We start from the raw sequence: 16,455 nt of genomic DNA on the forward strand, positions 1-16,455 counted from the left end.
ACCAAGGGCTGGGCTGTGGTGGGGTGCAGGGGGCCCTGTGGGCTATGGGAGGAGAACCTGGAGGGAGCAGGACCTGGCTGAGTGAAGAGCAGAAGAAAATGGGATATGGGGAGGAGGGATGGTGGGAGAAGAGAGACCATCGGGGCAAAGGTCTTGTCTCACGAGAGACCCGCCGAGGCTCTTCCGACACTATTGAGGATAATCCCCAGGCCCAGAAGCAAGCACCCCCACCCCCAACAGACCACAACACGCCACGCAGACTCACTGGTAGAGGGTGCCACCATGCTGCCGCTTCTGTCCAGGCCTGGCTCGGCTCGGCTTGGGTTCTCTGGCCATGTCCAAGTCTAGGGGAAGAGACAGAGGGGGAGTGAGACAGGGCTAGGAGTGGGGACAGAAAGGAAGGGGGATACGAGAAGAAACAGACGTCTATTGCCTTAACATGGGGGTTCCAAAAACACCTCAGGGAACTGGCAGCCAACACCCATTGGCTCTCAGGGACCACCTCGGCGCCTAACTTCCACTGATTTCAGTTGGGCTCAGGTGCCTAAATGCCTTGGCGGAACTGGGCCCTTGCTCCCTTAGGCACTTTTGGAATCTTCTTATTGTTTTCAAGCCCCCCCCACTCCTTTCTGAACTGAACCACAAGCAGCGAGAACCAGAGGAGCGATTTTGGTGACTGACTGAATGACCTCCAGGGTGGCTCTAGCACGTCACACTTCCAAGCACTTCACAGGGACTCCCTCATCCCCCCACTCCCAAGCAGGCCAGTCACTATCACGATCCCTATTTTACTGACGGGATCCGAGGCACAGGGATATTAGAGGCCACATTTTGAAAAATAGCCTCTGATTGGCGGGGGAGAGTTTTTGATGCCTGACTTGAAATCAGGTGGGGCCAACTGTCAGAGGAGCTGAGCACTCACAGTAGCCGTGACTTCAACTGGAGATCAGGGTGCCTGAACCGTCGGAACACCAGGCTCATATTAAACACCCAAAACCAGAGGCCACTTCTGAACACATTAGCCTAAAAGCAAACTAGCATCAGAGCCATGAGCTGAATACAAGAGTCCCAACTCCTAGTCACTGGTTCCAACCACTGAGCAACGCTCCACACACAATACTGCCACATGCTGAAGATACAAAGGCACCATAATCACCACTAACCCACACCCCCTAAGCACCCTCCTTTCCAGATCCTCCAATGACTGCCACAACCTCCCGTGATGCCTGATGCTCACATTCTGCGTGAGCAGGGCTTTAACCCAGTTACAGAACATGGCTGATGGCCTGTCTGTACATGGTCCCTCTTGGTCAGGCCTGGGGTACAGGTTCCTGGACAGAGCCCCATTATTAGAGGTAGTCCCTATATTATGGTAGTAACTAGGGACCCCAGTCCAGGAACTGGACCCCATTGTGCTAGATGCTGGACAGACGACACAAGCAGTAAGGACAGGATGTGAAGAGAAAACCAACAGCCAAGTGCAACGACAAGGGGGCTGGAAGAGGCAGAATGAGATTATCCACACTAGAGTTTGGCCAGTGTAACACCACTCACATCCCAGTGGCACGGGATCTTTGATGACCACAAGTGATCAGGACCTTGCTTTTGGGTCTCATCAAAAAGCCGGTCACAGCACCCCGTCTAGGGTGACTGTATTTCCCAAAGGGAAAATGGGACACAACGTGGGGCTAGCGCAAGCCTTTCCTGAGCCATTCACCTGAGCCCCCCCATGCGGGACTGGCATCACTGTTTGTGCAAGGCTGGGGCTGGCATCACTACTCACCCGTGCCCTGCCTTCCCCCTGCCCACGACCTGCATGCCCTCACCTGAGCCCTGCCTCCCCGCCCTGCGCGGGGCTGGCATCACTGCTTGCCCCAGCACGTTCCTCCACACCCCACTTTTTTTTTTAGAAGGTGAGCATTTGTTCTGTTTGCTCTTGCCAACTGATCAAGCTGACAAGAGCAAACGGGACAAATGCCCACTTTTGCCAAAAAAGTCAGGACCATCGGGACAGGGCTTAAAAAAGGGACTGTCCTGGCCAGAACGGGACGTATGGTTACCCTACCTGTCACCAAGATGCCACCTGAGTCCTACCCACGGGTAGCCAGCACTTCTTCCAGCAGAGGGCTGGGCTCTCTTTGAAGGTCTCTTGAACAAAGAGGCAGCCCAGCCTTCCATTTACCATTTCTGGCTGAAGTGGAGAGGATCAGCACAGATGGATATGCAGCACTTTGTACAAGTGTTGTTTCAAAGACGCCCTCCAGGGGTGAAGTTCACAGGAGGTGAGGCTGGGAGGGGTCTCAGTCCCAGGGGTTTAAACAGCCTTAGGGCACAAGGTAATTATTTGCATTGTCACCACAGTTGATGGCTGTCACAGGCTGACTGGCCCCTTTAAGAAGTGGGGGGGGGAGGGGAGGGAAGAGAAGTCCAGTGCACCTGTGATCGATTCCTTCCTGCCCAACTGGGCTTAAGGGAAGGAACCTGGGTCTTACAAAGACAGCGACAGCAGCAGGGGAAGGCTGGTTACCCACTGATCTCTCTCACCCAAGGGAGGTGAGGGAGCTGCTGGGGAAGTAAGGGCAGAAGCTGCAGAGGGCAGGAGGTCCTACCCGCGGTGGCCAGGAGAGCAGCAGAGGGGCTTTGCCTGCTGACCTCTCTAGGCCAAAGAGGGAGAGTTGAAGAAAGCTGAGTTTTGGCCAGGCGTGGCTGCTTGGTGCAGAGCAGTTTGGGACAAAAGATGCGCTCCAAGCCTGGCTGAAGAGGTCAGAGCAGAAGCTTTGTGTTGTGCTGATGGACTCTATTCTGGGACTTTGAGGAACGTTTGTTATTAAGCCATCTCCAGGCCAGGGTGCTGCTAGCCACACAAAAGCCCTGCTAGGACAGTAAAGTATTTACCCTCTGAGGAGCTGCCTGGCCCTTCACCTCTGCTTCAGAGCAGGGGGTGCAGCTATGGCAATCTGTGACTGGTCTGCAGGCTGGCTGAGCCAGTGCCCCTGCCGGTGTGGTCCCTGTAACCTCCCAGGGGAGAGGCACCAGCACCTACACCATGGTCACTGACACAGCTAGGGGGAGTGAGCGAGCGTTAGCAGGTCGCTAAAGTTTACACACGGGGCTTGCAGCTGCTGTGTTTCTGGAGTCTCCAGACGGTTTATAAAAAGCCCGGTGGGTGAACAGTGAAAGACACGGCAATCTGAACATCAGAAATGTTGCCCCCGGGGAATCAATTACTCGTGTCTCAGTCTCCGTGTACTCCAGGGCCCTATGTTCCCATTGGCACAAATGCACTTTCTTTGCACTTACTCTGAGAGCTTCATTTCAGTCCTTTCTTCTTACCCCAGGAGGTACCCTGGCCACTGCCAGACATGGCCCAGGCTGGTGGCCTGCTTTAGAAAGGGCCTTCAACAGACTGGGGCACCCCCGTGTGAGGCAGCCTCTCTGCAGATGGGGATTCCCAGCTTCCAAGGGCAGAAGTTACATAGTCCCAGAACCACAGGTAAAGTTCCTCTATTGCTGCAGGCAAACAGCCACGTGAGGGTCTGCGCTTGGCCTTGTAGCCCACTGACATCCAGTCCTGGTTCTTCTCATGGCAGGAGCTGCGTCCAAAGTCCATTCCAGGTGGGCACAGGAATCCTGCCCACGCTCTTCTCTTTGCTCCCGGTGAATGAACAGATGGGAGGCGCCCGCCCCTATCTGCTCCACTAGAAGCAGCTGCTGGGCCCACTGCCAGGGCAGCAAATGACTTCTTGCGACCGATGCCATCCTTGCTTGGTGGCTTCACTGGGTGAGCATGAAACTCTTAATCTCAGGGTCATGGATTCAAGCCTCGTATTTATTAGCAGCAGCACGGATCAGTAGATAAGGCATTAGTGGGAGACTTAGGAGGCCTCTACCACGGACCTACCTTGTGACCTTCAGCAAGCTGCTGCCCCTCCGCCTGTGAGCTCTTTGGGGCAGGGACAGTCTCTTTGTTAGTATATGTACCGAGGCCAGCACAATGGGGACCAGCTCTCGGCTGGAGAGTCGATGCTGCAGTCCCAATAATAACATGGCCCCAACCACACAGGCCTTGAGCCCAGGTTCAGTGAAGTTGCACTGGATCAGGACAGAGAATGTTTTGACCTGGCTTAAGAACTGCACGGGTCAGCCCAGGTAGAGAACACGGTGCATTAACCCTGTCTGCATCCAGTGTCACTAGCTGAATAAACCACCCCTGCCTGGTGTGCCTACAGCTGAGTGTGAACTGTGCTGACTGGGTCCAGAACGCTGTCTGGAAACAAAATTTGCAGAAGAATACAAGGCCAAGCCAGTCTGGCAAGATGTCACTCAGCTGGACGTCACAAACAGCTGATACCTGCTGCCTTTCAGTGCAGGACACGAATGTTCTCCCAGCCCAGTAGAAGGAAAGCCCCTTTAGTAATGGTCCTGCCAAAGGGGGAACTAGGGTCCAGTGCAGCTTGGGGAGGATGCAACAACCTTTCAAGCAAGACCATTATCCACCGATCCCACCACGGACCATCGCTGTCCCCTACCCCATGTGCCAGCCCCAATCAGTGCTGGGGAGTCTCAGAGCTCAATGTCAGGGGTGCAGAAGCTCAGAGCTGGCAGGAAATAGTATGGGGGATGGAGGTGAAAGATCCTCTGCCTTCCCACAGTGGAGAGAATGAGTGAAAGAGCCTCCCCAGGGGTATGCTTTGCGCATACAGACCTGCGGGAGTTACATGCAGTAGGAGCAAAAGCCCAGACTAAGAGCTCACCATTCCCATCGGCGCAGCTCCTGCTTTCCATCCACGTTTGCACATCCCAGCACATGGACTGGAAATCTATCTTGGTACCGACTGCACTCATCACCCGAGTATCTTTGCTGCTGCATCCAAAGAGTAGTGCCGGTACGCCATGCAACCACAGATCATCCTGGCGCCACCATTACTCTGCCCCGCACAGAGATCCAGAGCAGGATTCAGGAATGGCTGAGATGGGCCCATACAACACCCAGTATGTGCTGGGACAGGACACAGAGCTGTGGAATTCCAGGCAGCGCCCCAGCCAAGCAGATGTACTTCCTGTTGCTGCCAGTTCTTTATCTTGACAGCGAGTCTTTAGTAACCATTAGGACTCCACTAGTATGTTGGTTGCCAGTGCCTTGGAAGGGTCTGGACTGCTCCGACAGCCCCTCCTCTCTCCATGGCGCTGCATTTGCACCTGTTACATGTCTGCACATCATCACCTGTGCAATGAACACGGTCTCCTCTTGTTTGCAGTAATCCCCGGGGCTCCATCTTCTGGAACACTTCTCACGGAGCCCAAGTACCAGCTGAATTAGTATTCATGAAATGCTGATAGGTGTTCCCAGGCAAACAACAGATGCCTCAGCTGCGACAGACTCTGCAGAGATGGCCTGGCACGGCTAAGAAGGAATGGGGTGCAGGAGGGAAACCATCCCAAGATATCCCCACTCATGTGCCTGCGTACTTGGGAGACCTTTCACATTGCCACTGCTTTGCAGCGATGCTGCTCCCAGACTCTCACTCCAGCAAGGCCATGCTGGCAGGCAGTGTGGTCTAATGGGTAGAGCACTGGATTGGGATTCAGGAGAATTAGGTTCTATTCCCAGATCTTTGTCACCTTTGGCAAGCCATGGCCCCTCTACCTTGTCTATTTAGACTGTATGCTTTTTGGGGCAAGGACTGCGTCCCACTATGTGTCTTGACAGCAATAGCGCCTCTGGGCCTCTAGGCAACACGGTAACATACATAACAGCAGCAAGGCAATAAAGTGTTGGGGTGGGGACTGGGTGTCTGAGATGGCCTTTATGCCTCAGAATAATAAGAAACACGGATGGCCCCAAGATACGAGATTCATAGCCAAAGTTCTGGGTGCTAGGCTCAGCACAGGAGAGAGGAAGGGCCAGATGTGGAAACAGGGATCTGGATCCAAGGTTTGGAGTGTTTGGTTCAGGCCCGTTTCCTGGGTCATCCAGCCCCTTTCCCTGCCAGTGCAGGATCGTCCCCTAGAGTATATTCTCCAGGGCTTTGTCCCATCTAGCTTGAATTGTGCCCAAGCAATAGGTTCCTTCCAGCACTAGAAAACCTGCACTACACATTATCACTCCATCCCACTGCTCCTATCTGCACCGCCTTGTACCAGCCAATAATTCTTCCTCCTTCTTGGTGTTTACAGGCTCCATAGTTGCAGGCTGTTGTCATGTCCCCACCTTAGCCGTGCTATCTATTCAGCTCCTCTACAACCAGTCTGTCTCATCATTCCGCTGCTCTTCTCTGAATCCCTTCCAGTTTCACTCTCTCTTCTGGGAACGAGGTGTCCAGAACCGAACACCCTATTCCAGGTGCCTCATGCAGATCGGGACTATTCATGCCTTGTCCACGATGTGAGGTCTCTGTCCAAAAGAGCATTGTTGCCACATCACACTGCACATCCATGTCTAATTTGCCCTCTACTGTCATCTGTCAGTCTCTTTCAGCATCACTGCCCTCCGGGTTTCACTCTTCCCTTGAAAATCTGTAAATCGGATGATATTGTCCCCAAATCACTATGCATTTTATTCCAAGAGGAATTGCATTTTATTTTCTGCTCATATTTCCAGTTTCTCTCAATTCACCGGTACTATTTCTATCCTCTCTGCTGTAGGCAACTATCCCAATTTAGTGTCATCTGCAAATTTAAGGCCAGATTCAACCACTCTTCTGTTGAATAGCATCTTACTCTATCCCATTGACTGGCAGACTCTGGCACGTTTCACTAATATGACGTTTACCTTCTTCCAACCCCTATCCACCTGGATCCCCACCTCTCCACCTGCAATTTCAACTGCTCCTTTTCAATGCCCTTTGTTTAGGGTTTCATAATAATTTTTTAGTCCATGTAATATCCATATCAAAGCCAATCTGAATCAATTTTAAGAGTATGATTTTTGTGAGTCACTGTGGCAAATACTTTACTAATCTCTAAATATATCCAATTTTGTCGAAAAGCATGAGCAAGATTTTTTTGGCTAGAACTCGTCTTTTTAAACCTGTTCTCGTTATTGCTCATAGTGCCTTTATCCTCCAAAGCGTTAGTGCTTTCTTTTTGTTTTTAATATTTGTTCTATTATTTTACTAGGGTTAGAAATTAGACTTCCAAGGCAGGAATTGCCAGGATCAGCCCTGCTTCCTTTTTTGAAGATTAGAACAACTTTTACTGTATCCTGTCAGCCAGATAATGCTCTAGTTGTCCAGGACTTCCAAACACTATTGTTGCCTACTTGAACTGCAGCATAGCTTGGTGGAGACCAAACCGCTGATGCTACTCACTGGTCTCTGAATTGTGGGTCTAGTTCCCAGTGGGGAAGTGTCCATATCACACACAAAAACAAAATCTCACCAACATAACAGGCGACTAGCGAAGAAGCCAAGGACTGTCTGGTGTGACTTCTGCTGGCATTGAGGTGGACAATGGGAGTGATTTTGGATTTCACAGTAACAATTCCATGCAGGCACATCAGCAACACTAAGGCCCTGTCTACACTACAGACTTTTGTCAACAAAAGTCAGATTTCATCAACAAAACTGCACACACTACAATGCTCTTTCCGCGAACAAAACTCCTTTGCTTTGCCGGCAAAATAAAACCACCTCGGCAAGAGGCATGGAGCTGAGGAGCCATGGGACAGGTGATACTCAGGTGATGGAGGTAGGGCCATGGGGCGGGTGGAATCAGGTACTGAGGTGATAGGGACACTGAGGTGATAGGGGCACTGAGGTGCCATGGGGCAGGTGGCAGTCAGATACTGAGGTGACGGGGGTGGGACTATCAGGGGGGTAGTAGTGAAGTACTGAGGTGATGGGGTGGGACCATGAGGCGGGTGGCACCCAGTTACTGAGGTGATGGGGGGCACTGAAGGGCCATGGGGTGGGTGACAGTCAGGTACTGAGATAATTGGGGGGCACAGAGGGTCATGGGGTGGGTGGCAGTCAGATACTGAGGTGATGGGGGCACTGAGGGGTCATGGGGTGGGTGACAGTCAGATAATGAGGTGATGGGGGCACTGAGGTGCCATGGGGCAGGTGGCAGTCAGGTACTGAGGTGATGGGGCTATCGGGGGGGGTAGTAGTGAAGTACTGAGGTGATAGGGTGGGGCCATGGGGTGGGTGGCAGTCAGGTACTGAGGTAATTGGGGGGCACTGAGGGGTCATGGGGCAGGTGGCAGTCAGGTACTGAGGTGATGGGGCTATCAGGGGGGGTAGTAGTGAAGTACTGAGGTGATAGGGTGGGGCCATGGGGTGGGTGGCAGTCAGGTACTGAGGTAATTGGGGGGCACTGAGGGGTCATGGGGCAGGTGGCAGTCAGGTACTGAGGTGATGGGGCTATCGGGGGGGGGGTAGTAGTGAAGTACTGAGGTGATAGGGTGGGGCCATGGGGTGGGTGACAGTCAGGTACTGAGACGATCAGGATACGGAGGAGCCATGCAGACCAGCAGAAGTGGGAGGCAGATTTACAGAGGCAAAGGGTGGATGGTCATATGGATCTAATGGATGACTTGGGGTGCAAGTGGAAGAGACTGAAGGGAAGTGGCAGGCCGTTGAATTCCTGGATTTGTACGAGGGTTTGTAGAAGCCAATATGATAAATACTGAAGACAAGAAACCCTCAAGGAGCTCCAAGCTGAGAGCTCCCTCTGTAGAGACCCCTAGGAGGGAACCCAGGAAACCATGTTTTCATCCTCTTGGAGCCTGCAGTGATTTCTCTGCTTACCTTCCATCTCTGGCTGACCACATGTGGAGCGAAACCTCCACCCTGCAGCTTCCCCACAGGCCCCCATGTGCAATCACAGCTAACTGAATCCCTGACCACACTGGGGCTTTCAAACTGCATTGCTCCCAGATGATGGAAACAGGCTTTCACCCTGCTGGGCAGGGAGTCCCCTACAAGGCCAGACCCTAGCTGAGGTGCTAGCAACATCCACCCAGTGCAAGGCCAGTGGATGGGCACAGCTACCCACTCCCAGAGCTTGGACAGAGTTGGGAGCGAGACCTGGCTCCAGAGAGTGACTAGAGCTTAAGAAGTCTCTAGTCCTGACCCATCTGAGCATCGCTGCCTCCCAAGAAGGGACAGAGACTAAGATCCTCTCCCCGCCACCTGGCCCTGGTGATGCTGCAGTCCAGCTAGGAGCATGCCACCCCACTTGCTGGAGAAGAAATGGAAGGAGGGGCGCTTTTTACTGTTGATGCCTTGCCAATTAAAATAGCTTCTCGAATCCATCTGTGAAAGGAAGAACGAACCCCAAACTAGGCCTGCCTGGCTTGGCACTCCTGAGCACAATGCACCCCAAGGCTGCCATGCTACTGATCTTTGGGCCTGTTTTGTGAGAGCACAGCCTACATTTCTGGGGTATGTGAGGGCGCAGTGTCCCAAGAAGCATGCTGGAGCCTGCTGGATCTTGAACTAAATAATTATAATAGAAGCCAGCCTTTGGAACTCTCTATCAAGATTATCCGTGGCTCCCTTCCTCCTGGCATTGGTCAGTTTCCATCCATCACTCCACGAGAAGGAAGCTACTGTGTGTGTGAGTGTGAGTGAGAGAGAGAGAGATCTACTATGGTGGGGCCCATTTCCAGTCCCTCGTTGTTCATATCTTTATGTAGAATTCCTCTGGGCCGTGTCCTCTGATTCCTTGGGGGCGGAAGCGCTTTCCGAGATTCTCTGCTTGGTGTCCCACTCTGGTTCCCTGATTTTCAAACTTTGACCTCACTCCCATTCCTGTTTTCTCCTTTGTTGTCCCCTGTAATCAACTGGAGCCTGGACTTTGTGATTTCTCCCCTTTAGTTGATGGGGAGGGGTTTTACTTATGGGTGGACCTAGACCAGCCTGCACCAGTACTTCAAATAATATCAAGTGAAAAGGTTTTGCACCAAACCACCATATGGAAAGAACACAGAGTGCAGACACAGAAACTGTCCCCATCATTTTGCAAGCCCAGGTTGTAAGGGGGGAAAGGATGAGGTCTTTACCTCAGGTCCAGTTGAACCTGTGTAGCTTACAACAATTTCTCCCCACTGTGGTTGGGAAGCCACAAGTCATGCAGCTGCACTACTTTAGCCAGTCCTCCTAACTCCATCCCACAATGAGGCAGTGCCTTACATTTAGGATTTATCCCAAAACTCCAGCTTCCAGCTGGCCACTACGGAGGAGGTGCTCCGGAGCCCCATAATGTGCTGGCACAACCCTGGCTGTAGGGTGTACTGTGTGATGACACTACAGAATGGTTCTGTCAAATGTAGTCTTGATGAGCTTTTGTAAGAACCAGCAAGACAACAAACCATGTTCTCTATCTAAAGTACTTATGTGACTATTATTATTCCCCTCTATTCGGCACTGATGAGGCCACATCTGGAGTATTGCATCCAGTTTTGGGGCCCCCACTACAGAAAGGATGTGGACAAATTGGAGAGAGTCCAGTGGAGGGCAAAGAAAATGATCAGGGGGCTGGGGCACATGACTTATGAGGAGAGGCTGAGGGAATTGGGATTGTTTAGTCTGCAGAAGAGAAGAATGAGAGGGGTTTTGATAGCTGCTTTCAATTACCTGAAAGGGGGTTCCAAAGAGGATGGAGCTAGGCTGTTCTCAGTGGTGGCAGATGACAGAACAAGGAGCAATGGTCTCAAGTTGCAGTGGGGGAGGTCTAGGTTGGATATTAGGAAAAACTATTTCACTAGGAGGGTGGTGAAGCACTGGAATGGGTTCCCTATGGAGGTGGTGGAATCTCCATCCTTAGAGGTTAAGGCCTGGCTTGACAAAGCCCTGGCTGGGATGATTTAGTTGGTGTTGGTCCTGCTTTGAGCAGGGGGTGGGACTAGATGACCTCCTGAGGTCCCTTCCAACCCTGATATTCTATGATTCTATGACCCCCATCACTGTAGTACGAGTGCCTCTGCAATATAGTGTCACTAACATTGCTTTATGCTAGTTCAGATAGGGCTTCAGTCTAAGCTACTGTCAAACAGCCTGCAAACTGCAACAGACCATCAATCAACAGAATGTAGGAATTCCCACACCAGATCAGAGCCTCAGAGATCCATCCTCGGACAGTGGCCAGCATCACATGTTTCAGAAGGATGTGCAAGAAACCCCCTAGTGGACAATAATGGAATAACCTGCCCCTAGGGGAAGGGTCTTCCCAAAATCCTTTCATAGTTGGCTTGTACCCTGAAGGAGTGTTCACATTCTATCTAAAAATATTGGTGTTAATATCCTTTCTGAAGGAGCTATAGATGTCCTCATCATCAATATAAATGTCCATTCTGTCTTAGACCCTCGGCTTCATCAATATCTTGTGACAGCGAGTTCCACAGCCGAATTATGCTTTGTATAATGAATTTCCTTTTAACAGTTTTACATTTGCTGTCTTTCAATTTGACCATCCCTTTGTTCTAGTAATCAGAGAGGGTCAACAGGAGTTCCTGATCTCCCTTCTCTAGACCAGTGGTCTCCAAAGTGGGGTGTGCAAGAGGATCCTTGGGGGTGCACGGCAGGAGGAGGACTATTTTTTTTTGCTTTGGCAAAAATGGTAGAGCAGGGGGTGTGTGCTCAAAAGTGTTTTACTGATAGGGGTGCGCGATCAAAAAAGTTTGGAGACCACTGCTCTAGACCACTCATTATTTTGTATTCCTTGAGGCTTTGTATACTTCCACACAGCCCCTCCCTAAACTAAACAGACCCCATCTCTTCAATCTTGCCACATACAGAAGTCTTCCCTCACCAATTATTTTTGTCACCCATCTTTGAAACCCATCAATTATTGCTATATCCTTCTGGAGATGAAGTGGCCAGAACTGAATACAGTATTGCTGGTGAAGCCAGACCATTGATTTATAAAATGGCGTTATAATATTTTTATTATTACCCATTCAGTTCTTTAAGCACTCTAACATTTTGGTTTTTTGACTATTGCTGCCAACTTTCAGTGAGTGACATCCGGGACTTTTTCTTGAGTCGTTACAGTTAATTTAGAACACAACAAGGTGTAGGAGTAGTTCAAATTATTTCTTCCCATGTGCATTGCCTTGCATTTCTCAACATGGAATATCACTTCCCACCATGCTGCCCATTCACCTAGCTTAACTGGGTCCCTCTGAAGTTCCTCTTGGTCTTCTCTAGTCTTAACTAACCTAAATGACTAACCGCATCTTAATTAATTAGCCTCTTACAGTTGGTATGGCTATTTCCACCTTTTCGTGTTCTCGGTATGTGTATATATATTTCTTACTATATGTTCCATTCTATGCATCCGATGAAGTGGGCTGTAGCCCATGAAAGCTTATGCTCCAATCAATGTGTTAGTCTCTAAGGTGCCACAAGTCCTCCTGTTCTAAATGATCCTGTGTCACCTGCAAATTTTTGCTACCTCACCTCCTTTTCCAGATCATTGATTAATATATTAAAAACTGCGGTCATAGTACAGAACCTTGTTAACCTTTTGCCATGTTGAAAATAATCCTGCTTGTTGTTTTTCTGTCACTTCGCCAGTTTTTGATCCATGTTAATTCCTTATTTTGGACTCCAGTTTCGTGAGTTTCCTGTCATGAAGGACTTTGTCAAAAGCTTTTTAAAACTCCAAATAAACCATGTCAGCTGTTCTCCTTTTCGTTGAATTCTAATAGGATGCAGAGGCAGGATATTCCTTGCAGAAGCCACGCAGGTTTATCCCCATCATCCCGTGTTAATGTAGGCGCTTTACCATTCTACTTTAATTCTGATTTCAACCAGTTACAGAAGTAAGGCTCACTGCTTTGCCATTCCCAAAATGGCCCCAGCAGCTTTTCCAGGCACAACACTGGCTCCCCGTCAGTCCTCCAGGCGAGAGATGGCAGGTTTTACTAGCAGTTCAGCCACTGGATTCCCGCAGCACTCCCGGGGACACCGCGCAGTGCTGGGACTTGCTGCTCCTTAATGTACCGGCTTCTCCCAGCGCATCTCCTGTCTCGGGGTCTCAATCCCGGACTCTGCCCTGGGACTCCGCGGATCCGGGCACCCCTGGAGGCCGAGCCCGAGGCTGCTGTCGCGGCTCCCCGAGATGGCGCGGCCCCGCTGAACGGCAGCGAACGCTCCTCCTGGCCCGAGACCAAAGCCGGGAGCGACCCCCCAGCCCCGGCCGCCCGACCCCCCCGGCTAGGCGCGGAGCAGCCAAGCGCCACTAGACCGGGCCCAGCCTCCCCTCGGGCCTTCCCGGGCCCAGCGGCCTCCCGCGGCCACCCCGAGAGCGCGGGCGGACCCCGGCCCCGGCCCCGGCCCCGGCGGGGGAAGGGAGGCACCTCCCTTCGGCTTGGGGACCGGCCGTCCCCGCGCCGTAGCCCCGCTGCGCGGCCTCGCTCGCCCGCCCGGTCCCCGCCTTCCTGCGCCAGCAGCGCCCGCGGGCCGGGCCGGGCCGTACTCACATCTCCAGCACCCGTCCTCGCTGCCGAACAGAGTCATGCCCCCCGGGCGGGGCCGGGGCCAGCCGGACGCAGGGCTCGGCCCGCTGCAGCTGGGGGCTGGGCTGGGCTCGGCTCGGCTCGCGGCACCACTCGCGCGCGCCCCGCTCGCCAGCAGCTCCTGCCCCAGCGCCAACGGACGTCGGGAGGGCTGGTCGGCGGAACGTACCATCTCCTCTAGTGGGGAGGGGGGGAGGGCTACGCGCGACGCAAACCATCTCCGAGGCGGGGGGGGGGGTGTATTTCTGTACCATGAGCTCAGCGCAGTGGCTGGGGTTGGGGGTTCGGGGCCGCGGCCCGGCTCCAGGCGGGCCCGATCCTGTCCCCACTGGAGCTAGTGGCAAAACTCCCACGCCGGGCAACGGGCCTGTAGCAGGCGGGGGCAGCGCTTCCCGGCCGGGGCGGGCTCTGCGCACTCAGAGAGGCTGCCTGGCTGGCCCTGCAACCCCGCGGGCCCCCCAAGGCCAGACGGGGGGCGTGGGGCGGGCATGGAAGGAAGAGAAGGGAGGCTGGGGCTGTGGGGCGGGCATGGAAGGAAGAGAAGGGGGGCTGGGGCTGTGGGGCGGGCATGGAAGGAAGAGAAGGGGGGCTGGGGGTGTGGGGTGGGCATGGAAGGAAGAGAAGGGGGCTGGGGTGTGGGGCGGGCATGGAAGGAAGAGAAGGGGGCTGGGGGTGTGGGGCGGGCATGGAAGGAAGAGAAGGGGGGCTGGGGTGTGGGGCGGGCATGGAAGGAAGAGAAGGGGGCTGGGGTGTGGGGTGGGCATGGAAGGAAGAGAAGGGGGGCTGGGGGTGTGGGGCGGGCATGGAAGGAAGAGAAGGGGGGCTGGAGATGTGGGGCACGCATGGAAGGAAGAGAAGGGGGCTGGGGGTGGGCATGGAAGGAAGAGAAGGGGTGTGGGGTGGGCATGGAAGGAAGAGAAGGAGGCTGGGGACGTGGGGCAGGCATGGAAGGAAGAGAAGGGGGCGTGGGGCGGACATGGAAGGAAGAGAAGGGGGCTGGGGGCGTGGGGCAGGCATGGAAGGAAGAGAAGGGGGCTGGGGGCGTGGGGCGGGCATGGAAGGAAGAGAAGGGGGCTTGGGGTGTGGGACGGGCATGGAAGGAAGAGAAGGGGGGTGTGGGGCATGGGGTGGGCATGGAAGGAAGGGGGGGCATGGGGCTGGTATGGAAGGAAGAGAAGGGGGGCGTGGGGTGGGCATGGAAGGAAGGGGGGCTGTGGGGTGGGCATGGAAGGAAGAGAAGTGGGGCTGGGAGTGGGTGGGAGTTGGGGAGACCGATGGGCTTTGCGGGGGCCTAGGGAAGGAAGGAGCCAGACTGGGCCAAGGGGGCCCTGGCACACTGCAGAGCAAGCCCCAAGTGGGGGATGTGCTTGAAGTGGGGCGCTGCCAGGCTACCAGGGAGGCTGTCCAACGGCTGGAAGTCAGGGGCAGCTTCTGGGACCAAGTGGGCCTCTGGAGAGGGGTAAGGCCCAGCTGGCAGGGCAGGGGCCTGACCCAGGGATACTGGGGCGAGCGCTGGGCAGTGCTTAGTTAGAGGGCTGAGCTGCTGAGGCTGACCGGGACCTCGCAGGCCCCAAACCGAAGCGAGCAGGGGGCAGGAAGTGGCCCAGGAGAGGCTGGTCAGGTGCACCAGGAAGAGGGGACCGAGACACTGTACATCTCTCCCCCTTGGGCACTGGGCAGGGACTCACTGGAGCAGGATAGATGGGTCCCCCTACTGCAGTGATTTTTCAAACTTTTTTCTGGGGACCCAGTTGAAGAAAATTGTTAATGCCCGTGACCCAACAGAGCTGGGGATGAGGGGGTTGGGATGTGGGAGGGGCTCAGGGTTGGGGGAGGGTTTTGGGATGCGGGAGGGGGTCAGGGCTGGGGGTGCAGGCTCGGGTGGGACTGGGGATGAGGGGTTTGAGGTGCAGGAAGGGGTTCTGGGTTTTGGGGGGCCTGGGGCAGGGGATTGGGTCATGAGGTTGGGGTGTGGATTACCTCCGGCAGCTCCTGGTCAGCGGCGCAGCCGGGGTGCAGAGGCAGGCTTCCCGCCTGTCCTGGCACCGCGGACTGCGCTGCGCCCCGGAAGCAGCCAACAGCAGGTCTGGCTCCTAGGTGAAGGTGCGCAAGCTAATGGGATTGCAGAGCCGGTGCTCGGGGCAGGGGCAGCGCGTGGAGCCCTGTGGTCCCCCTGCCTAGAAGCCGGACCCGCTGCTGACCGCTTCTGGGGTGCAGCATGGTATTGGAGCTGGGCCACACCGCCGATGGGACTTTTAACATCCCTGTCGGCGGTGCTGCCCAGAGCCGCTAGGGTCCCTGGGTGCTGAGCAAGGCGACCCAGTGCCTTACATGCCGTGTCCTCGTACTGGGTCACCACCCAAACTTTGAAAAACGCTGCCCTACTGTCCCTCCACCCCTCGTCCGTCTGGGAGAACTCTGGAGCACTGGGAATTGACAAGCTGCTGCTTGAGTCCATCCTCGGTGAGTCGACCACCCCTGCCAGGTCTCTGGGGGCGGAAGCACTGATGAGCCACGGCCTGCCCACTAGGCTTGCTGGCCTTAGGGTGACCAGATGTTCCGATTTTTATAGGCTGATATTTGGGGCTTTTTTTTATATGGGCTCCTATTACCCCCCACCCCCCGTCCCGATTTTTCACACTTGCTGTCTGGTCACCCTAGCTGGCCTCAGACTGCAACCTGCTACAAATGCGGACAAATTGCTCTTCAATTGGACTAAAAAGTTACTGCAGCTAGTGAGATGGGGAAATCTGCCATGCCGAGACACAGACACTCACACATATCCCAAAACATCCACACACACCAACCCACTCACAAAACACCAACAGCAAAACTCACACAGCAGCTCTGGCAGACACACTCGCTCTCACACACACACAGCCCTTCGCAGATAAGCTGGGGTACAAATGGGCCGTGGAGACAGAGCTCCCCTCTGGTTGTGAAGGGGCATCTGATTCTGGCTGGGGCAGGTTGTCAGACTGGGCAAGGAA

At 54.1% G+C, this 16,455-nt stretch overlaps 1 protein-coding gene across 1 annotated transcript in view; it reads right to left on the reverse strand.

The window, feature by feature from the left end:
• Positions 1–13,598, reverse strand: part of LOC128849082 (heterogeneous nuclear ribonucleoprotein C-like) — a 42,322-nt gene extending 28,724 nt beyond the window's left edge. The window contains exons 1-2 of the mRNA XM_054049457.1: positions 13,430–13,598; positions 266–344 (exon numbers count right to left, since the gene is read on the reverse strand). Coding sequence (XP_053905432.1) covers positions 266–344; positions 13,430–13,466 — 116 coding nt within the window. The 5' untranslated portion in view covers positions 13,467–13,598. The remainder of the gene's footprint in view (positions 1–265; positions 345–13,429) is intronic.
• Between the last annotated feature and the right edge of the window lie 2,857 nt (positions 13,599–16,455).

This window comes from Malaclemys terrapin, chromosome 14 (genome assembly GCF_027887155.1).
Source record: "Malaclemys terrapin pileata isolate rMalTer1 chromosome 14, rMalTer1.hap1, whole genome shotgun sequence".
NCBI lineage: Eukaryota > Metazoa > Chordata > Testudines > Emydidae > Malaclemys > Malaclemys terrapin.